This window comes from Haliotis asinina, chromosome 6, assembly GCF_037392515.1.
Source record: "Haliotis asinina isolate JCU_RB_2024 chromosome 6, JCU_Hal_asi_v2, whole genome shotgun sequence".
Taxonomy (NCBI): Eukaryota; Metazoa; Mollusca; class Gastropoda; order Lepetellida; family Haliotidae; genus Haliotis; species Haliotis asinina.
The window spans coordinates 13,538,051-13,562,974 of record NC_090285.1 but is presented as its reverse complement, the minus strand read 5'-3'; the positions used below and the strand labels follow the sequence as shown (position 1 = coordinate 13,562,974).

Here is a 24,924-nt window from a genome sequence, read left to right as displayed (position 1 = left end):
ATCCGCATACTATGTTGGAAAACCAGAGGTATATAAGGTGACTGTATACCACTGAATGACTTTAATTTACCAGTCACATTTCACTATTTACTGCTGTCATGTTTTAATATATGTTAGATATTGAAATAGTTATTAGTCTTGTACTTTTGAATCATCTTTGTATTTTGAAACCGATTCTTATTACTGGCCACGGCATCGATTCCAGACTAGACATTTACAGTGTTCCCAGAAATTATTGAGAAAATCTTTGTTTTTTTCTTATGATGCTGGAAATGAAGATTGGAAAAATTGCTTTCACTATGCACTAAGCATACTAAATAAGGGAGACAACTCTTGAAGGCTTAGAAGGCAGCTCATTACGTCAAGAGTTATCTCCCTTGTCTGAGCAGACGGCTTCCTGTGTTGACATGGCAGAATTTACAGCAAGAGAGAAAAGAAAGCTCATTCTAGATGATTTTGAAAGGGGTGAGGCTCATGCTAAAGTGTTAGCTTGTAGACATGGTATTCTTCTGTCTACAGTATACGGAACTTTGAAGAATATTCAAACAGGAACCGGGATAGAGCACAAAGCAGGGGCAGGTCGGCCTAGGAAATTCAGTGTTGTGGATCGCCGAAGACTTGGGCAGATTGTGAGTAGGGACAAATAGAAAAGTGTTGAGAACATCAGAAATGAAATCATTAGCGGAGGAAGTCCTCAGGTATACAATGAAACAGTTAGGCAGGAATTACAGAGACTTAATTGGGTGAAAAAACGTGGAATTCCCTCGCCGTTGATGAAAGATGCACAAAAGGAAAAACGTTTAAACTGGTGTCGGGCTCATGAAAATCAAGATTGGGATAATGTTTTCTTTTCGGATGAACGTTCTGTTTGGCTTTTCCCTAACTGTGTGAAAATTTGGACCAAAGATACTGTCAAACCTATCTACCAGCGACCAAAACATAGCCCGAAGTGTCACATGTGGGGAGGCATATCGGCTCGCGGAGTGACGCCATTGTGTGTTTTCACGGGAAACTTGACAAAAGAAAGATACGTTGACATTCTAAATGGTCACCTTCTTCCGACAGCACAAACATTGTATGAAGATGATTGGATTTTCCAGCATGATAATGACCCAAAACACACTGCGCGCTACACAAAACAGTGGTTGTCGGGCGAAAATGTTCAAGTTTTAGACTGGCCCAGTTACAGCCCAGACCTAAACCCGATTCAGAATGTGTGGGGAGTCATGAAGGACAGAATAAACCAAAAGGGACTGAGAAATATTGAAGATATGAAGGCCGAGGTGGTCCAATATTGGGATACCCTGTCACACGATTACCTACAAACTTTGATGGGTAGTGTGCCTAGGCGTATTCAGGCATGCATTTCTGAGCGAGGAGGTCTAACAAAGTACTAAAACAAGACTGAGACTGTAAAAGGATGATATTTTAACATGTTTATGTAAGTAAAACGCCAGAAGTTAATAAACGTAATGAGTTACATGACGCAACATGATTCTCAATAATTTCTGGGAATACTATATAATGGTTAGCGATGGTGTCCTTTTGAGCATAATTATTTCTTGACCAAATAGTATGTGAATTTTTCCAGAGATATTTATAAGTAATCTTGTTACACACCCGTTCCGGGTTCATTACAACTAAAAGCCTATTATTCCACGAACTGATTTTGGATCGTTTAATGGGATTTCCGTTAATTCATCCATGCAAATTACATTTTTTCGAAGCTAGTGTGAATACCGAAAAAGTCACAAAGAGTCTTTTTGGGCGTGTTTCTTGGATGATTAATAAATCATTTGAGAGAAAGCGTGGGAAGATGCTGCTATTATCTAACGTTCTAAACCAGAAGCGAAAGCCTATTGGTAAGATTGGCTAATTTGATCATCCAAGGCCATGACACTTGCTACAAACTGACTCAATATATCAACCATCTTGACAACTATAACCCCTCGTCGTGGCGGCCTGGAGTTACGCTATCGTCTCTAAGTCGACTAATGGTGTCCCCCTGCTGAGCAAACTAAGACGGATCTGGCTGTTGATTGGACTAAAGGTGATGAGCGCAGAATCTGATGTAACTACATTATTGCTAACTGTGAAGATCATCATCGTGAAGATCTCATGTTGCTGATGATGAGGGGTATGGTGTATATAGTTTAATTCCGCATTCAGCAGGAATGAGCTATAAGGCAGTGGCTTGTAATTAATTATCTGCAAACAATCCAGTGATCGACATCATAAGCATCAACAGAACTGAGATACGATGAAACTGTATTATTGCTAACTGTGAAGATCATAATCTTGAAGATCCAATGCTGCTGACGATGATGAGTTGTCACTGTATCTAAATTAATATTAAGGTGATTATGCATTTTAAAACATGAGCATGTTGTATAATGTATAATTCCTCAGTCAGCAGTATTCAAGCTATAAGGCGGCGGTCTGTAATTAATTATCTGCAAACAATCCAGTGATCGATATTATGAGCATTGATCAACCGAATTAGGATACGATGACATCAAGTCAGCGAGACTGACCACCAATTTCCTTACGACAACCATGGATTACTGAAGACATTATACCGGATCTACAAGATGGTCAGATGAATGTGTTTTATAAGTGTTCAAGTATCAGATGATTAACATTAAAGGTGATGTTTTAGATGACTGAGAAGAGTTACGCCTTAAGAGTCCCACCGTTTGATATTGTATGGATAAAACCACGGAAATTCTGCTCTCAGACCGGATGCTCCCTCCAACTGACCACTGATGAGTAAGCTCAGAAATGAACACGTGTACATAGGTTTCCAGCACATCTTGCACATCTCCTGTGGTCATAAATAAATTAAATTAGATACATTTGAATCAGTTAACATAAGTACAACTCGAAAGACACAAGGGCGTTTTCAGTGTAGCACTGAAATAAATTTGTTCAATTAGCTTCAGGTTAAACAGTAGTTCAGTCAAACCACCGGTGCCAATCAAACAAAATGGCTTCGTGACAGAGATCATACACATTCACGTCCGTGAATTTCATATTTCGAGTTTGGTGTAGCACTAAGGAATCAGGAGCTTTGCTTTTGACGCTTAGCATATCGGATCCTGGAACGAAAAAGTTACGTAACTCTACGAAGTAACGAATTTAGAACCATAGACCAGTGAGTTACCGTGCTAGCATGGACAAGGACTCTCTCTTTCTCTGTCTCTCTCTCTCTCTTTTGACCTCTTGACTTTATCGACCTATTGTTAGTTTTCGTCCAGGCTTGAATGTCCTAATGTAAACCATGAACAGTATGTAACCACAGGTTCCAACGGTTTTCAAATCCAGCACGTAGCGCGTCCTAAATTCAACATTGCACCTAACTCACCCAATCACATCACAGTTTAACCAGTAATTTAAATTACGTCAACTTAAAGTCAAAGTTGATATTTCTTCTTTGATGTTCCTGGTGTTTATTGATCTTTGATAACGGGAAATGTCAAACAATCAGATTAACGTTCACTTGGCAGCATATCAGAAACGTTGCAGGTCGATATGTAATTTTAATGTTAAATTGAAGATAACATATTTCCTCTCTTGACGATGTATCAGGAAGATGAAGTGAAATGCTGTTGTGACTGATGAATGATGCTCAAAATACAATCAGCTGACAATGCTTGGCAATCATTCGAAGATGACCTTCATCAAGGATGTTACTGTGTACCTTTCAATAAAAACCTGAACGTATTTTCTAACTCGAGAGCAGTTAATATTGTTTATGTGCAAAGCAGATTGTGGTCGATTTTGTGTGGTTATTCTTCATAAATGTAAAATATCGATAATAAAGAAACATGTTTTATATATACAGCGAAATTCCACTGGGCTCAAAATAGCGTTGAATATAAAAGCATTTTAAAAAGTTGGGGATATTGGATTTACGAGTTTGGTAACAAGCAAATGATGAAGCCAAGGAGAAAACAGGGGATGGAGAGAAATTAAGGGAAAATGTGACAATTAGTCCATTCAGTTGGAAATGTTTTATCTGTATTGATATACGTTTTCTCCCATGCACTGACATTAGCTCGTGGTATGCTCCCCTACTTTTTCTGAATGGTGTACATTAGCTGATAACGTATATCCGTGACGACGGTAGACGTGTATTTCACTCCTGATAATTTATTTCATTCCAGCACACAGACATTTAAATTTTTCACAAATTCAACCATATTATCATGCAGATATGACTTTTGCAATTTATTAAGGAGTTCTGAAAGAGGATAATAATGCTTTCCAATTTATATGTCTAGTAGGTATTCATCTTCTGTAAAACTATTTTTCAGGAAGTACTTTATGCGATCCATTATCTATATTGATTCTTTTGTTTCTATATTTGTATTTCTGGTAGGTATCCGTCTTCTACAGTAATGGAAAACTATTTTTTCAGGAATTACTTTATGCGATCCATTATCTATATTGATTCTTTTGTTTCTACATTTGTATTTCTGGTAGGTATCCGTCTTCTACAGTAATGGAAAACTATTTTTTTCAGGAAGTACTTTATGCGATCCATTATCTATAGTGATTGTTTTGTTTCTATATTTGTATTTCTGGTAGGTATCCATCTTCTACAGTAATGGAAAACCATTTTTCAGGAATTACTTTATACGATCCAATATCTGTACTGGTTCTTTTGTTTTATGTTTTCAGTGCTCTTTTCTCTATAATCGGCATCGCTGCGTCCATACGCTGGGCAATGTCCTCTTCACACACACCGCAACTCAGCGATGTCCCAAACAGCGGATGTAGTTCTTCATCCACTGACGGTTGCCCATGGCAACACGTAATATCGGACTTAGCCAATCGCCTGCAGTTACTTGAGATGGCATTCAAAGAACAAGTGGCTGCCAGGGAAACAATAGTTAAAGAAGTCAGTAACCAGTCCGATGTGAATTCTTCGCTGGAAAAAAAGTTAACGTTATTTCTTCATCGGTTGTCACAACTGGATTCCCATATACAAAGATTAGAGGCCAGACTTGAGGAGCTGACAAACAGACTACATTCTGATGGTAGGCAAGTTTAATGTCTTTGTTGTCATAGCAACAGACTCAGTTAACTTTGAGTTAGAATGGTAGCCCTATCGTTAAATTTATTTATAGCGAACACTAACACGTTGTTCGTTGTATAACACGCTTTTTGCCAGTCTGAGGACAAAACTGACTTTTAGAACATTCCCTCTCGTTAATTTTATTGCTGAGTATTCAGACATAATCGTTGACATAATGGCCAATGATGTCAAATTCAGCAAATATCATTGTTCTTGGTGGTTACCACGAACGTATTCTTATTGCAAAGACGCATTTAACACTCTCTTTAGATGACATTCAGAAACTTGTAACTAAAGAACAAGAAAAGGTTGTGAAAACAATTAAGTTGAACGTACTTTAGCAAAACCGATTTAGACAATGATACTATATTTGCGAAGATTAATGATGAAACATAAGAGTTCAAAGTGAACAATCAGACTTGTTAATTCACGAAACACAGTCGTAAAAGACGGTAACAAGACAGGAATGAACCAATAATAATCAGTGATGACTAAAGGTTAGGAAATAACGAAAACATAAAGATGTACTTGAAGAAGGTGTTGGGGTTACATTGCTTACCGCAGATGTATCTCTCGTGCAGCATGCATTTCCCAGACGCATGATGTTGAATACCACACGTTTACCTCTGGTGCAACAGGCATGGTTTCTTCCATGTGCTTTATTGGGAGAAAAATCAAACATGACGTCTTCACTGTTCTTGACATCACAGATTACATATACGCTATCAGAACCGGTTGCATCTAAGCTTCTCAGTAGGTATGATCGTTCATACTTTATAAAATGTCAGTGTTTAGTATATTGAATACTCAGCTCAAATTTCTAACATTTGGGTTATCTCATAGCCGGGAAGGAATCATGTAAATCCTCACAAAAGGCAAAGGATTAACGTGATTCATTGCTAAATTTCATTGGGGCTAGATAATCCGTCATTCCCCGCAGCTCGTTGGCTATTCCCAGGTTCCTGTCTTTTGAAGATCCAGTCTTGCCCATATCAGACTTGTTCTAGGGATCATAGCTTTCTTTGACTGATAGTGTTCATTTTGTGAAGATGACAGTAGATAGATAGCTCACGTCGCATGCCCACACACTAAACCTACACACAGTACGGTTTTAAAACTGGATTTGCAGTTCGAATGCATCTTTTTTTTCTTTGAGGCGACAGGTTGATCATAGCTTCCTGTCCCTGTTTAAAATTCCACCAACAAATTAAACTGATAAAACATTTTCCATATTCATGTGAAATCTACACTAAAATCAGCCATCTTAATATTCGTGGGTCTATGAATCATTATTATACAGGATCACACGAGGTATTAACAGTATTCTACATGTGACCATCCTTCAAGTTGTCTGTCGTCATAAGCTCATGAAAAAGTATGTCAGTTGATGAAACACGCATACTGAAGGTATGAATCAAAAGAAGGATTTCTACTGTAAATTACCCTCGTCTGTGTTCGTCAAAATTCTGTGACCCTAGTTTTAATCATCAAAGAAAGCGCCTCATGGTTTGTACCTCAAATTGCAGCCACACAAATCTAGAGCTACATGTATACTGACAGTAAAAGGAACACAAGTTTGGAAATTGAAATTTCATAAAAGTATGCGTCATATTTGTCTTCTATTTACAAACTTGAAAAAAACAGAGTTGCGTTTCTTTTGCTGTTTAGTATATATTGCCGATATCCGTCTTGTCATACAGTGTTGGGGTGACATTTCATAGCTTGGAGTCATTATGTGTAATCAATATATGGAACCAATGACCAGTCTCGATGGCCTGTATATATTTAGTTCAGAAGAGCAAATCAATAGAAGAGAATTGACTGTTGGTTAGTTTTTAGGTGATATCAGAAAATCGATCAACATGAGGCTCAAGTGCATGAAGGCCAAATAGCCTTCCTTAAACTTTACCAATCGCAGCAGGAATTCGGAATCGTATGCTGTAAAAGATGTGCAGAAAGAGCAGCATAATCTGTAACACCGTTGTGTCGAACTTTTGATGTGTCAAATTGACCGTTGCCTTGAAGTAAATATTGTCCCCTATGTATTGTATAGTCAGTTATCATTTTAGTGAAGCAAGGATAACTGGAAGTATGTGCATGGGTCCCTTCGACTTCGACACATCCACGTGTGACTGCAATTGATGTCCATGTGATTTGCTACTTTTTACTAAGTCTCTATCCCCCAAGAGATATTAGAATGGGTGCTAACGTATTGTATTCTTGAGGATTAGAACCCCTGTGTTCAGCGTGATGACTAGCAAATGTTTTCCCCAGATTTACTCCTAAGTCCCTGTTCCACTGTTAAATGGGTGCAGTGAGTAAATGATCCAGTGGTCTTTGATACTTCGTCGACTGACATTCTAGTGTTTGGGTAGATGAAGAATGAAGGCTGTTTTCATGGATCTACAACTTCTTTATTCTGTGTAGGCGATGTTCCTGTATAGATTCTAATGTCGTTGTCAAGCAAGTGTTGCACATCTCTTACTTGCTTGACATCGACATTAGAGTCTGTGTCGACACGTCGCCCACACAGAATAGGCGACGTTCCTGTATAGATTATAATGTCATTGTCAAGCAAGTGTTGCATATCTCTTACTTGCTTGACAACAACATTAGAGTCTGTGTCGACACGTCGCCCACACAGAATAGGCGACATTCCTGTATAGATTCTAATGTCATTGTCAAGCAAGTGTTGCACATCTCTTACTTGCTTGACAACGACATTAGAGTCTGTGTCGACACGTCGCCCACACAGAATAGGCGACGTTCCTGTATAGATTCTAATGTCATTGTCAAGCAAGTGTTGCACATCTCTTACTTGCTTGACAACGACATTAGAGTCTGTGTCGACACGTCGCCCACACAGAATAGGCGACGTTCCTGTATAGATTCTAATGTCATTGTCAAGCAAGTGTTGCACATCTCTTACTTGCTTGACAACGACATTAGAGTCTGTGTCGACACGTCGCCCACACGGAATAGGCGATGTTCCTGTATAGATTCTAATGTCATTGTCAAGCAAGTGTTGCACATCTCTTACTTGCTTGACAACGACATTAGAGTCTGTGTCGACACGTCGCCCACACAGAATAGGCGACGTCCCTGTATAGATTCTAATGTCATTGTCAAGCAAGTGTTGCACATCTCTTACTTGCTTGACAACGACATTAGAGTCTGTGTCGACACGTCGCCCACACAGAATAGGCGACGTTCCTGTATAGATTCTAATGTCATTGTCAAGCAAGTGTTGCACATCTCTTACTTGCTTGACAACGACATTAGAGTCTGTGTCGACACGTCGCCCACACAGAATAGGCGACGTTCCTGTATAGATTCTAATGTCATTGTCAAGCAAGTGTTGCACATCTCTTACTTGCTTGACAACGACATTAGAGTCTGTGTCGACACGTCGCCCACACAGAATAGGCGACGTTCCTGTATAGATTCTAATGTCATTGTCAAGCAAGTGTTGCACATCTCTTACTTGCTTGACAACGACTTTAGAGTCTGTGTCGACACGTCGCCCACACAGAATAGGCGACGTTCCTGTATAGATTCTAATGTCATTGTCAAGCAAGTGTTGCACATCTCTTACTTGCTTGACAACGACATTAGAGTCTGTGTCGACACGTCGCCCACACAGAATAGGCGATGTTCCTGTATAGATTCTAATGTCATTGTCAAGCAAGTGTTGCACATCTCTTACTTGCTTGACAACGACATTAGAGTCTGTGTCGACACGTCGCCCACACGGAATAGGCGACGTTCCTGTATAGATTCTAATGTCATTGTCAAGCAAGTGTTGCACATCTCTTACTTGCTTGACAACGACATTAGAGTCTGTGTCGACACGTCGCCCACACGGAATAGGCGATGTTCCTGTATAGATTCTAATGTCATTGTCAAGCAAGTGTTGCACATCTCTTACTTGCTTGACAACGACATTAGAGTCTGTGTCGACACGTCGCCCACACAGAATAGGCGACGTTCCTGTATAGATTCTAATGTCATTGTCAAGCAAGTGTTGCACATCTCTTACTTGCTTGACAATGACATTAGAGTCTGTGTCGACACGTCGCCCACACAGAATAGGCGACGTTCCTGTATAGATTCTAATGTCATTGTCAAGCAAGTGTTGCACATCTCTTACTTGCTTGACAACGACATTAGAGTCTGTGTCGACACGTCGCCCACACAGAATAGGCGACGTTCCTGTATAGATTCTAATGTCATTGTCAAGCAAGTGTTGCACATCTCTTACTTGCTTGACAACGACATTAGAGTCTGTGTCGACACGTCGCCCACACAGAATAGGCGACGTTCCTGTATAGATTCTAATGTCATTGTCAAGCAAGTGTTGCACATCTCTTACTTGCTTGACAACGACATTAGAGTCTGTGTCGACACGTCGCCCACACAGAATAGGCGACGTTCCTGTATAGATTCTAATGTCATTGTCAAGCAAGTGTTGCACATCTCTTACTTGCTTGACAACGACATTAGAGTCTGTGTCGACACGTCGCCCACACAGAATAGGCGACGTTCCTGTATAGATTCTAATGTCATTGTCAAGCAAGTGTTGCACATCTCTTACTTGCTTGACAACGACATTAGAGTCTGTGTCGACACGTCGCCCACACAGAATAGGCGACGTTCCTGTATAGATTCTAATGTCATTGTCAAGCAAGTGTTGCACATCTCTTACTTGCTTGACATCGACATTAGAGTCTGTGTCGACACGTCGCCCACACAGAATAGGCGACGTTCCTGTATAGATTCTAATGTCATTCTCAAGCAAGTGTTGCACATCTCTTACTTGCTTGACAACGACATTAGAGTCTGTGTCGACACGTCGCCCACACAGAATAGGCGATGTTCCTGTATAGATTCTAATGTCATTGTCAAGCAAGTGTTGCACATCTCTTACTTGCTTGACAACGACATTAGAGTCTGTGTCGACACGTCGCCCACACAGAATAGGCGACGTTCCTGTATAGATTCTAATGTCATTGTCAAGCAAGTGTTGCACATCTCTTACTTGCTTGACAACGACATTAGAGTCTGTGTCGACACGTCGCCCACACAGAATAGGCGACGTTCCTGTATAGATTATAATGTCATTGTCAAGCAAGTGTTGCACATCTCTTACTTGCTTGACAACGACATTAGAGTCTGTGTCGACACGTCGCCCACACAGAATAGGCGACGTTCCTGTATAGATTCTAATGTCATTGTCAAGCAAGTGTTGCACATCTCTTACTTGCTTGACAACGACTTTAGAGTCTGTGTCGACACGTCGCCCACACAGAATAGGCGACGTTCCTGTATAGATTCTAATGTCATTGTCAAGCAAGTGTTGCACATCTCTTACTTGCTTGACAACGACTTTAGAGTCTGTGTCGACACGTCGCCCACACAGAATAGGCGACGTTCCTGTATAGATTCTAATGTCATTGTCAAGCAAGTGTTGCACATCTCTTACTTGCTTGACAACGACATTAGAGTCTGTGTCGACACGTCGCCCACACAGAATAGGCGACGTTCCTGTATAGATTCTAATGTCATTGTCAAGCAAGTGTTGCACATCTCTTACTTGCTTGACAACGACATTAGAGTCTGTGTCGACACGTCGCCCACACGGAATAGGCGATGTTCCTGTATAGATTCTAATGTCATTGTCAAGCAAGTGTTGCACATCTCTTACTTGCTTGACAACGACTTTAGAGTCTGTGTCGACACGTCGCCCACACAGAATAGGCGACGTTCCTGTATAGATTCTAATGTCATTGTCAAGCAAGTGTTGCACATCTCTTACTTGCTTGACAACGACTTTAGAGTCTGTGTCGACACGTCGCCCACACAGAATAGGCGACGTTCCTGTATAGATTCTAATGTCATTGTCAAGCAAGTGTTGCACATCTCTTACTTGCTTGACAACGACTTTAGAGTCTGTGTCGACACGTCGCCCACACAGAATAGGCGACGTTCCTGTATAGATTCTAATGTCATTGTCAAGCAAGTGTTGCACATCTCTTACTTGCTTGACAACGACTTTAGAGTCTGTGTCGACACGTCGCCCACACAGAATAGGCGACGTTCCTGTATAGATTCTAATGTCATTGTCAAGCAAGTGTTGCACATCTCTTACTTGCTTGACAACGACTTTAGAGTCTGTGTCGACACGTCGCCCACACAGAATAGGCGACGTTCCTGTATAGATTCTAATGTCATTGTCAAGCAAGTGTTGCACATCTCTTACTTGCTTGACAACAACATTAGAATCTGTGTCGACACGTCGCCCACACAGAATAGGCGACGTTCCTGTATAGATTCTAATGTCATTGTCAAGCAAGTGTTGCACATCTCTTACTTGCTTGACAACGACTTTAGAGTCTGTGTCGACACGTCGCCCACACAGAATAGGCGACGTTCCTGTATAGATTCTAATGTCATTGTCAAGCAAGTGTTGCACATCTCTTACTTGCTTGACAACGACTTTAGAGTCTGTGTCGACACGTCGCCCACACAGAATAGGCGACGTTCCTGTATAGATTCTAATGTCATTGTCAAGCAAGTGTTGCACATCTCTTACTTGCTTGACAACGACATTAGAGTCTGTGTCGACACGTCGCCCACACAGAATAGGCGACGTTCCTGTATAGATTCTAATGTCATTGTCAAGCAAGTGTTGCACATCTCTTACTTGCTTGACAACGACATTAGAGTCTGTGTCGACACGTCGCCCATACGGAATAGGCGATGTTCCTGTATAGATTCTAATGTCATTGTCAAGCAAGTGTTGCACATCTCTTACTTGCTTGACAACGACATTAGAGTCTGTGTCGACACGTCGCCCACACGGAATAGGCGATGTTCCTGTATAGATTCTAATGTCATTGTCAAGCAAGTGTTGCACATCTCTTACTTGCTTGACAACAACATTAGAATCTGTGTCGACACGTCGCCCACACGGAATAGGCGATGTTCCTGTATAGATTCTAATGTCATTGTCAAGCAAGTGTTGCACATCTCTTACTTGCTTGACAACGACTTTAGAGTCTGTGTCGACACGTCGCCCACACGGAATAGGCGATGTTCCTGTATAGATTCTAATGTCATTGTCAAGCAAGTGTTGCACATCTCTTACTTGCTTGACAACGACATTAGAGTCTGTGTCGACACGTCGCCCATACGGAATAAAGAAGTAGTATATCCATAAAAATGGTCATCATTCTTAGTCTTTGATAAGTCTGGCTTTGACCATGTGTCTTCTTGGCACTTTCAGAATCGCTGGGATTTTTAGTCATAGTCATGATAATAGTTGAAGTGATGCTGCGACTTCATCCCAAGGTTCAGAAGCTGAATCCATTCCGAAGATTTTCCAGAGATGGGAAAGATTGCACTCAGAAAGTGGAGAGAGATTCTTCGTCTGTTTCCAAGGTAACTTTGCCATTTCATTGAAATAATAGTTTTCTTTCATATACCTCTCTATCTCGCTCTATCTCTCTCTCACTTTGCATGTTAGTGCACAAGGGTTTTTTTCATGCCTTTCATCCTTTTTGCTTGTTTTGTTTTTACTGACATCAATACGGTTTGCAAGAAAAAGTTTGAAACAGTATCGTTTGAAGCTAAATTGTAAAACATGCTTTACTCATATGTTAATAACTGAAGCCCCCATTAAAATCAGATTTCGCAATATTCCTGTTTGGTTTCTTCAAAGACAAAAGAAGTAGTATGTACCGCTCAACATATTTCCTCATAAGCTCACTATCTTCATGATCAGCATGACTGCACAAACCTCATTTGAACAGAACTGGTTTTAAAACACCCCGCAGCTTATCATTATCGATTCCGCAACATCGGAAAATATATTTACGATGAATTTGACTTCATCAACATGAAAGATGGTTTTGGAATGATAAGCTCTGGCTTATGTCTTGCCAGAGGATGAAGCTGAGCCGCCCTTCTCTACTTGCAGATGTCGTTGTATGTGTACAGCATGTTGAAGTGGACACCGGTCAACCTATCTTTAAAACGATTTCCCCTTCAGCGTTCTAAGTACAGGAAATCGTCTCTCCCGTCTACCAGCGCCTCAACCAATGGCGATCACTCCCCTAGGCACCGTGTTGCTGTAGGTTCTTAAAAGTGTATCTTCGGCAGTCAAGGGTATATTTTCCACATATTGTCCTCGGCGAGCTTATGTCACGAGTGACAAATTGGTGGTTTAAGCGTTTGCTCGTCACGCGGATAATATATTTTGATCGAGACTGGAATTTGCTTTGTTTTGTTTTTTCATTAATTTCCGTGTGAGCATTCTACTTGTTTAACTGCCGAAGATGGACAGATTTAAAGTTATTGATAGATTGTAGCATGCACCAAGGATCTAGCCCGCTTCCTGTGATGCTTTTGTTTCATACTCTACTTACGTCTATTACATCTCCTATCGTAGTTGTGTTGAATATTCTTTCAAAAGGGTAGATAGAATTTCCCTTAACAATCAGTAGTCTTTGATTACCTTCATTTATGCAACAGGAAATGATACTACTCATATTATACACAATTTATATTTTAATCTCAAATCGATAACTGATGATCTGAATGATATAGCGAAACTAGTTTAGGCCTGGTACCACAAAAGATATTGTTAAGATCTTCAGTCGCCCAGGCTTGTAACATGGCGACTAACGGTATTGGGTGGCCACGCTCGCTTATTTGGTTGACACATGTCATCATGTCCCAATTGCTTAGATGATGGTCATGTTGTTGATCATTAGATTGTCTGGTTTCCACTCGATTACTTACAGACCGCCGCCATATTGCTGGAATATTCCTGAATACGGCGTCAAACAACAAATAAAATAACAAACATCATCACCATTGCCATATTGTGTTATTACTATTACATGTATTTTCAAGAATATTCAAAAATTATCCCTCACTCGCATTCATCTTTCCAGAACGGAGTCAACTTTTCGCCCAAACACGGACTATCCCTGAAGAACGAGCTCTGCGTGGTTTTGTTCAAACGTGAAAACAACAACATCGTGGCGACTCTGATAGAAGCGATCCTGAAACAGCTGGATGATGTAAGGTTGTCCGTAAAGCCCCACTACATGATAGAGGGACCTGAACACCTCAAGTCCATACCCAGGGTCAAGCTGTTTCTGGTCGTGTCCGAGATGGAGGACAAGGGTGGGCAGAGCTTCCTTCGGACACAGGACAGTGACCTGCACACGTCTGCTGTTCGTTTCATGAAATCTCTTGGAGGTACGTCGAGGTTCTGTTACAGAATAATGAACAATGAAGTTCCATGTTTGGTTTACTTAAAATGTCAAACTGCGTGGAAATTTTTAAAAAGACCATCATAAAAAATTGTCAAAATTTCAAATTGCAGAAAAGTAACTTAAAGTATATTTTTCATTTATCTGCATGTTTGGTCTAAACATTATTGGACAATATTTCCCATCTGTTCAGTTAGCATGGAGAACGATGGGGTACTGACCGAAAATGAATTTTACCTATATCTCTTAAAACAGATAGCTTGAGAGATTTGCTCCTGTTTCAGAGGGCATCCGTCTTTTTGGCAATCGTACCTGTATACTTGATTTTTCATTCACAGAAACACATTTGGTAACTTTTACATATATAGCATCAACTATTTTTTGTGGGGTGGCGAGTTTCTCATGCCATATCCTTCATATCCCAAAGAAGATGCAGCTGTGATGATGTGGGGATGAACTGACTTTTCTCCCTGTACCCCTTTCCTAATAGTAATGGTATTGTGTACCTTTCCGTGATGGATTAAAGTTTGTCACGAGGAAGGCGCCTGTTCGATTCCCCTCATGGGTGTAATGTGTGAAGTCTGTTTCATGTGTCCACTGCCGTGGTATTGCTGAGATGTGGCTAAAAGAGGTGTAAACATCAATTTACACACTGTATCTATCCATGCGACTCTCTCTGATTAATACTGATAACATTTATTATTTCATATTTCATATTCGTGATGGATCTTGCTTTTATTCCAAAACACGTAATGTCCCTGCCAATGCTGCAAATGTTACTTGTCCTGATGTACGAAAAAAAACTTTTCCTAATTTAAGTTTCTTTGAGGACGAAATACCTCAAAACCTTTAACAGTTAAACTGTAACAATGTTAAAGAATATGATTTTTTATGCATTGTTTGCAGCTATTTGAGCAATAATAAAAGTTTTATTTTGTAGGCACATCTGTATCTTATGACGCTTTTTAACCTTTATGAATTCAACTGGGATACGGGTGCATTAATGAATCACAAGGCCTGTGACGCACCAAATTGCAAGAATTTACTCACGCCTGGTGCTCCGCTGAGATGGAATTCACGCATGAGTCTATTTCAGCACTGCTTCATCCGAGAACACTTGATGAATGTGCAACATGTAGTGGAATGATACAACCTTTAACTTAAAACAACAACAAATAAATATAAGCAATTGTTTTATTTCAGCTCAAATAATTCTCATCATGGCAAACGACGAAGGATCCAAAAGGTTGACAGCGCACAACATGTACAACACCAGTTTACGTCTCGTCCAATCACACGAGGTGTTACAAGAGTTGGCGTCCACCGGAAGAGTGTTCAGCATCTGGCGCGAGTTGACGTCCCATCAACTAAGCCATCTCAGGAAAATCATACGTTCTGTTTTAAATATTAAGACAAGCATACGGTGAGAGGAAATTACCGACCGGGTGTGTCCTATTCTGAATTGCATATCGAAGTCGTGGATGGAGGAGGTCTCTGGGATACCTCACACAGACTGGGGAGAAAAGGATTGTGCATTCTGTGTAGCCGGAAGTCAAGACGTATGTCTACTGCGACAGTTTTCTGTAGACGTTGAGCCTGTTCTGCAGTAGCATTAGACTGCAAAAGTTTGTCGGCCACTGAAACTATGACGTCAAACTGTCCGTATATGTCTGTGTTTCTCATCTCCAGCCAGACCTGATTATAAAGTTCTTGTTTCAATTGTCCAAATCTCTGTGGAATTTTGATGTCATGGATACACCACTATCCTTAGACGTTCCGATTTTATCCAAGTCCTGCTTCGGACAAAGATACTCCCTCTGCATCATAAATCAAAGTGATAAACCAAGTGATCTAAATTTTAAAAGTGAAAACGGAAGTAACACAATTACTGAAAACATTTTTATTCTTTTTAATTTAGATTAAGTATTTTTTTTATTTTTTTCATAAAACTGAAGATGTTCTCTTTTTTTTTTCTTTTCTTTTTTTTCTTTCTTTTTTTTTTTTTTTTTTGGTAACTATGTATTTGTGCTATTTATGTTCTCCCCTCTTGCTGCTTCAAGACTGAGATGAGACACATAGCAAAAATACGGACAGCATTATAGCTGGGCATTCAGACCAGATGAAAATAGATTTAACTACATTTCTTGTCCATTGAAGCGCTATTGTTAGGTGCTACTGAACACAAAGCTGCACCAGAAAACTGGTCATTTTCGTAGTAGCTGCAGCGGTAGGTCAGAAGACTTTCATACATTCCTGTGTCTCTTGTCACAAAGCGATTGGCGAGTTGTGTGTGTCATACCGTAAAGTCAAGACAGATTTGATAATGAAAATTGCCCCTTTGGTAATCCAATTATTTAGCCATAGTTAATCCCAATTTCGGGAAGTGGACACATTGAATAGGGAAACCTAGTCTGTAGGTTTCCTGACCTGAAATACATGGAGCTCAATGCAAATCTAGACTGTGTGGCAAAACTATATTTCCACAGTTTCGGGAAAACGAAGAAAGTCTCTGGGCTGCTTTTAATTGTATTTTATTTTCATTGAAAACCTTTTTTCTGTAAATTATGTCCATTTCTTACTAGCTAATCTCGGAAAATGCAGACACACAATAATTGAATGACCTTAATTTCAATCTGATTTCCACGGAGGAGTTTAAATTTTCCAATTTACCAATGTGACGTACCCAGACCTGCTATTAGTGGAATGTTGGTGGAAGCAGGGCAACAATAACTTTCTAACTCCATTTTGCCAGAAACTGAGTGTGAGTCGCGCTCATTTAAGACGTCAGTTACCGTCTCAAACATATAGGCTATCTCTGGAGTCCAGTGAATCCTGTGAATCCCTGACTTCACCATGAACGGTTTGATTTCTGACGTCCGCCATCTGCTTTTACCAAGGGATATAACCCACAACTCTGAAATAAAAAATCTTCATTTTACCCCACGGGCCTAAATTTCGGTACGGAATTCCTAATTTAGACACAAGGGCGAGATTTAACATGGGATTAGATACAAGAAATCCTGGTTATTTAGTGTCTTGGACGACACTCGCAAAGTTGTGTTAAAATCTGGGGGCGAGATCGCGTTGTGGTACGGGACACGTGAACCATTCGGTAAGCGTATATTTCTATCCACATCATATCATAATTCATCCTAAATGCTCAAGATAGGTATTGTGACAACAATGATAGGTTCACATTACATGCAATATGTGCATATGCAATCACTGGGTGCGTTACAAACCGATACTCGGTTAGAGTAAGCAAATGAATCGGTTATTTCGGGCTTGCAAATACTCGAAGCGTTTATCACTCTCCCAAAAATGGTGTTTGCTTGTCTGGCGCTGTTAAAGAACGTATTAGGAGTGTCTCGACGACGAATGATGAAGTTATGATTGTTGACGACTGCATTCAACCTGTGGAAGAACAAAATGAGGATGCTGGGATGTAAGCTTGGGTTTTTTGTTTGTTTGTTTGTTTTGTTTTGTTTTTGTGGGGGGGTGTTGTTTTTTTGTTTGTTTGGTTGGGTTTTTTTGGATTTTTATGTTTTTGTTTTGCCAGTTTAGCAGACGAACAATTTTTATCAGTCTTCTAATTCAAATTGTCCTAAGGCGCCAGTTTGACTTGAGAACGAATCGACCTCACCCAGCGATTGATGTGACTGCAAGCGGCTGTAAGTTAGCACTCCGTTGTGATGAGAATCGCTTAACATCACTTGCAAGCGATTGGTTGTTTGCAACGCACCCACTATCTTGATTCATTTGTATGTAAATTACAAGTCAGCATTGTTTGCAACTGTTTTATTGGAACAGTTCAGAAACCGAAAATTCATTTTTTACGTATAGTTGTTAATTCTTGTCGTAAAATTCAGAAAAAGCTTCATTTCTATATACTCTAATCCTCTAATCCTAAAATATATTACTTCAGGACTTTACTACTGACTTGCAACTAACCAAAGACCTTCATCGACAACACTCATAGAACAAATTCACAAGTACTTTATGTGAACAATGCATTCACTAACATACTGTAAGGCGGAGACAAAGATTAGGCAGTCGTCATAGGCGCCGCTGGTATCTGCTGTGCGGAGTGGCGTCCCTTAGGCGTGACAGAAGCCTGTGATCTAATCCCCATCACTCCGATTTAGTTTGGGTTTTGCAAGCACGATGCCCGTTCTCGTGAGTTCAGCAAAGGGTACCAGTGCATGACATGCCTGTATCAAAGGTTTTCCTGTGGTCGACCTGACCACATGGGCTCGAATCACAGTTTGGACAATAATTTTGAAAAATAAAAATGTAGACTTTTGCAGTCGTATATTGTGTTTTTTGTGTTAAAATTAACTAATAGTTCAAATTTGCACGAAATCGGTAAGGAAATTATCATGTTAGAAAATTCTAGCCTCATTGCATGAAATACCAACGGAATAAATGTTAGAAATGATTTGTTCATTTACATATGACCTCACTGTCTCATCATGCGAGGGGTTAAAGAAAGTATTTGAAAGAAATGGTCTTGAACAATTCAGAACTGATCTAGAACCGATGTCATGCATATTCAAATAGTTTTGTTCATTTACATAAAAGTTGGCTGTCTCATGGTCCAATCGATAAAATAAATTAATATAAAAAAGTTATTCTAAAAAATCAGAAGTGATTCAGAGCCAGAAAAAAATCAGAAGTGTTCAAAATAGGTTTGTTTATTGACGTTTGAAGTAACTGTCTCATTGCCTATTGAGAGATTTTTCTTGAGTCATATAAACATTATCACCTGATGTATTTATCTACATACGAATATATTTGTACTATAACATGAAGACAACGCTATATTTGTCGATGTCACACCTTGTTCAAACTACTGTAAACATGCTCAGTGTGTTCCTTTGTGCCAGTTCATTTACAGTGGCTGTTTTGTTATGTAATATATGGTTGTTGATTTATTATATATGTTGGTAATTCAGTAAACATGATCAGAGCAAGTTTTCTGTGTTGGCTTTCTTTGTCCTTTTTGAAAAAAGGGATTCATAATTTTAATGTACGATAATAAATGATTGAGTTTAGTTTTACGTCTTTCGGGGATATATGTCAGCAATACCACACATGAGAAATGGGCTTCTCATGTAGGGAATCGAACCAAGTCTTCAGCATGACGAGCGAACGCTGTAGCAACTAGGCTACCCAACCGCCGGGAAAAGACATGAACCCCGAGTTGTTTCCTCAAATATACGTAACTGTACATGACGATAGTAAGAAGTTTTCTGAAGTGATGGAAACAAATGCAGCGATGCCAGCCCATACGATTTTACCATATTCATTACAAGCATACTTGACTACGATAGCAGCAAGAATATACCATTTAAAAAATACGTCAAAATAATAAATAAGATAGCACACGTACCATACATGTTCACCCACATTTGGTTCGGTATCATGTATATACGAACTACTGATTTAGGTGAGGACATTGCTATTAACAAGTTCTCAGAATATCTAATATTTTCAGTGATTATCCTTTGGAACTTTTACACTAATTTTGGCCCAAGAAATAGTGATTTCTGTATCTCTTTGGTCCCCAAATAATAATTTCTACATCTCTTTGGCCAAAATACTAATTGGGTTAAATCATGGTTGGCAAGTGTCAGGAATTTGGATCACAGAGCTCTAGATGATTTTTCAAGCAATTTGCTATTTACCCCCATGTTTGCTTATGTATGAGTACTTGAAGCTTTAAGAAGTTACTAGCAGTTTGTATACCCCCACTACTTTAATGAATTGTTACTTTCATCCTTATAAGGTAAATATATAAGTATAAATGCAACTCTGTACACTAAAGGTTTTCAGTAATTGTCCTACTGCCAAACATTTGGCAGCCATTTCTAAATACTCAACGTGGAAATCATGTGAATATTAGAGTAAACCCCGAACACTGACTTCGGCTATAATAGTATATGTACCTATAGGCATCGCCTACCATTAACTAATGCTGTTGTAGAGTTTGTGCGCTACGACGAATTATACTCAAGTCAATTTAGTCAGTTGAGTTATGCACGCAAGGTATTATAGACCGATTGGGTTTTAAGTCCTTTTAACGCTTTCTTGTAGTCACAGGTTTGCAATTAATTGAGTAAATGTGAATTTTAATGAGTAAAATACTCAAATAAGCGCCTTATCTGGAGCTCTGGAGATCAGATGGTCAGACTAGTTGGTCAATGCAAGTCATCCCAATTGCATAGGTGTTCATAATTTCAACCACTGGATTGTCTGGCACAGACTTGATTACTTACAGTCCGTCGTTACACACATGCAACAGGCGTGAGTGACGGTGTGAACAACACATAGTCAAATACGTAAAGCACAGTCGACACAGAAAACAAGCAACTCAGTATTGCATACTATTACACAATTTAGGGGATATTTTATAACTACATGTACACAGTAATTGATAGTTTGTAGGTTTAATTAAATTAACGATTTAACGCTGTATAGTATACGTAACGGGGACATCTGATTGAGAAGTGCATTAGTTGTTGAACGTCAGGTGATTTTAGCTTTTGCTAAATGATTAGCGCAATCGTCCTACTGTCCATCACCTTATTTACCATGTGAAGTCAGAGTCGCTATTATCTTATAAATCTATTTTGAAGACACCCCCTGATTTCGGCGAGACACCTAATCAAACTTCCAATGTCAGGATGGTTCATGACATCCCATTCTTCATGCAGAGCAGCGCCAAGTTCGTCCATAGTTGTTGAGAGTATATGTACACGGTGATGTCCAAGGATGCCCGAAATATACTATCCCAAAAAAGAAACGCATACTCGATTTGTATTTTTAAAAACAAATATTAATAACCTATTGTGTTCAGAGAATCGTCAAAATATGTAACAAAAGTGTCCATAACATGATTTCACACAACTGAAAGGCGTCGTCGTAACGCAACAGAAATCACCTTCCAGTTGAAATTGTGCAGCAAAGAGCATTTACTGTGTAACAATACAAATCCAGATTACTTTCAGAAATGTCCGTTCGTTTTGAAGGCGTTTCAAGGTCGAATCACTACATCACGTCCTCACTACGCGACATCACCACTGAAAGAATACATGCTGGAGATTACCTATCTTCTGTTACCAGACGTCTGAATGTTAGTCTGAGCAAGATATCACGGCTTGCAGCTCGTTGCAACCAAACAGGTATAACAAATGACCGTCCCCGTTCAGGCAGACCTCGAGTTACCACTGCATCACAGGACCGGTACATCCGGGTTCTACAGTTGCATGATCGTACTGCCACGGGGGAGAGCACAGCAGCCAGGTTGCCTGGACATACGAGGATATCCGGTCAAACTGTACGGTAAAGGTTGAAAGAGATTGGTCTCAGAGCCAGGAAACCCGACGTCGGGGTCGTGCACTAAAGTCTATTCATCCACGATGGCGCGCAATCGTTAAGAATTCGTACCAATATGCTCCTGTTCAAGTTTCCAACACGCCAACTTCCAACACGCCAACTTCCAACAAGCCCAGTTCCTGACATAACAAACGGGGCATATGTCAAAACACATAAACGAAATGGAAGGACAACTTTCAGCCTGGCTTTCATCGGTAAAATCTACAGAACTCACTGACATGTTTCATCGTAAATTTCCAGTGGAAACAGGCTTCACACATTGTACACATGCGGGAAATCGAACCCGAGTCTTCGCCGTGACAAGCGAACGCTGTAACCGCTAGGCTACCCCACCGGACCCTTATCAATGTAAATGTGAAACGTGACACAAAGTAAGCTGAAAATAGCAACCACCAGGACACACGTTTTCTCCCCAGTCACCCGGTATTCTGTTTTTAATTACAAAACACACAATGGTCCAGGTAAAATACATCTCAAATATATTTTTTATCACGAATAAAACATTCCAATATTGTGTTGTTTTAGTTATAAAGCACACTATATTCATGCTAAATATTATTAACGATACGGTCACCACCTTGGTAGAATTGACTGCCAAAGCCGGATATATATTTTGACGTGTAACCCAGCTTGACCGTCTTTGAGATTTCCTGCAGCCACGCTGTTTCAGTCGTGATAACGTTAGATGGAATCTATTTGTCACGCGACAGCGAGTAGGACCTTTCGAGAGTGCAAGTACGCCTTTGTAATGCATGTATCCATTACAAACCAACGCTCATTTCAAGGCTAGATAACGGTAAACTGCTCGTGGCTGGTGTCAATAACCGTGATGAGGTCGATCACTCATGATTTTGCCTAAGTTAATGTAAGAATTATGAATGAAATTTTGAATAAGATTTGCACAACAGATAACAATAATCAGCCCAGATACGTGATGGGTTTGTTTTACCAGCATGCGTAATGGCACGAGTTGGTTAACACGTAGATCAAATGATACACGCTCCCTTTGATTCTGCATATGGGTTGGTGGATTGCAAAAGCACAACATCGTCAAGTTCGGTAAGTAAGTAGCACACAACATCTTTTCAATATAATATTTGTACTTTTATTAATGCTGATTGAAGCATTTTGTAGTATAACTAGATGTAGTTCCTACAAATACACACGTGATTTATATATGCACTTGGCATATGCCGGTCTTTAATATTCATTTGTATTTTCCTGTATTGTCACAAAATATCAGCATAAACGAAAATCACACATAGAATGAATTCAGATTTGAGGGGTTGTGGAGTACTTTATATCAACAATGCATTCACCTATAAACTAAAATTACGATGAGGAGAGAGACAGGGTGTCTCTGGCATCTGCTGTGCGAATTCATTTATATTTTCCTGTATTTTCGCAAGTTATCAGCATAAATGAAGAGTCAAAACAAATTAATTTAACAAACTTTCAATATGGTTAAATGAAGATTTATTTCATTGAATTGTCTGAATGCTCCCTAATAAAGACACGTCAAGGTTGAAAGTCAGACAGACAGTATGTCATTATGTACTAAACCAGAAGCTGCAGAAAACAAATATGGAACTATTGTGGATTACTCGAGAAAGCATAGTTACTAGTGGTACAAGACGATTTCTAGTCATTCTATCCTAGTTAGGCTATAATAGTAGATTAAAATTAAAGATTTCATGTAGATCAAGTATGCACTATTTCGATAGATGTTCACAATATGTTAGACTGTAGCTCTGGTACGCTCCAACATTTCCTAAGAACCGTGAAATACTTTGGAAAGTTATAAGAGGGTCATATGAGTTATAAAAGGGCTGTAAGAGAAAGTCATATGAGTGGGATTCATTTCAGTAAGATCATGATGGAACGTGACACCAAATGTAAGTATAGTATGACGTATTCCATATCACTTTATCCCACTTTCGTAGATCGATGCTCACGATGTCAACCACTGGATTGTCTGCCCTAGATTTGATTATCTACGGACCGTATAGCTGGAATATTACTGACTGCGGTTAGATAACAACCAAACCAACAGTCATCGACGAATATTGGCCCACTTAAGCATCCTGTTTCAGTCTTAAACCAATCCCCTTTAGAAAAGGTATCAAGCTACAACTGCTTGTCAAAAGAGGCGACAAAAAGAATCGGGTGACAGAGCTAAGAGTCATTGTATTTTACACTCGTACTAACGATCACTTGTTCGGCACCGCCTGTCTTCATATTGCTGGAATATATTTATACAATGCATGTTTTTTTCGATTCTATTTAGTTAACGCTATTGGGTTAGCGCTTTTTTTCACTGTAGTGAACGTTACGTTTTGTGTTAATGGATCGTGGGAGTAATCTCTGGAGCCGAGCTGGGGCGAACAAGATGCCTTAACCATGAATTGTTTAGACATATCCAATGAAGAGACATTAATCAGATGTTATACGTACTGAGGTGAGGTGATATTCTTGAGAACAGTTTGCTCAGATGACGATGCGCATGTGTGACTGCTTCTACTAGCCCGGACTTAAGCTGCTTTTATAGTGCTAGCTCGCTGTGATACCATGACACAGTTAAACATGAATGCTCCACTAAGACAGAATATACTGACTCCGAATAGACCAGTCCTTGTTGTACCCGACGTTTGCTGGCCAACTGAAACCTGAATATGACGGTGTGAGTGACGGCCAGACCTTACATTCCATTTAGGTGGCCTTTTACTCAAAAGTATTGCGCAATAGAGTTGCTGGGGTAAGGGAGATAATCACTGCACACACACACACACACACCCCCCCCAACCCCCCCCCCACCACCACCACCCCCCACCCCCACGCCCACCCCACCATGCAGACGTCATTTTAAACCTTTCATAAAATATGTCGTACAATATTGCCAGGCGATACTTAATACCGGTATAAGGTTATCGGCTGGCTAATGGCGATACACAGTCAATTCCAAATCCTAGTGCTCCAGTTATACATTTTACGGACTAAGTAAATTTTGGTATGCCTTAAAAGGTAAGTAATTATATTTTCTCTACCTAGCTGCATTTCATGCAATAGATTAAACGAGTAGAGGTAAAATATTGACAACCCACACATCATGTTTTATTCTAACATGTCCGTTTAAGTTCCATTAAGGAAGATACAAAAATGTGACTG

General features: G+C 39.8%; 1 protein-coding gene across 1 annotated transcript in view; it reads left to right on the top strand.

Moving 5' to 3' along the window:
* LOC137286403 (uncharacterized) overlaps positions 1 to 18,107 on the top strand; it is a 55,905-nt gene extending 37,798 nt beyond the window's left edge. The window contains exons 2-6 of the mRNA XM_067818249.1: positions 4,684 to 5,042; positions 12,366 to 12,520; positions 13,059 to 13,211; positions 14,038 to 14,347; positions 15,565 to 18,107. Coding sequence (XP_067674350.1) covers positions 4,684 to 5,042; positions 12,366 to 12,520; positions 13,059 to 13,211; positions 14,038 to 14,347; positions 15,565 to 15,788 — 1,201 coding nt within the window. The 3' untranslated portion in view covers positions 15,789 to 18,107. The remainder of the gene's footprint in view (positions 1 to 4,683; positions 5,043 to 12,365; positions 12,521 to 13,058; positions 13,212 to 14,037; positions 14,348 to 15,564) is intronic.
* The last annotated feature ends 6,817 nt before the right edge of the window (positions 18,108 to 24,924 follow it).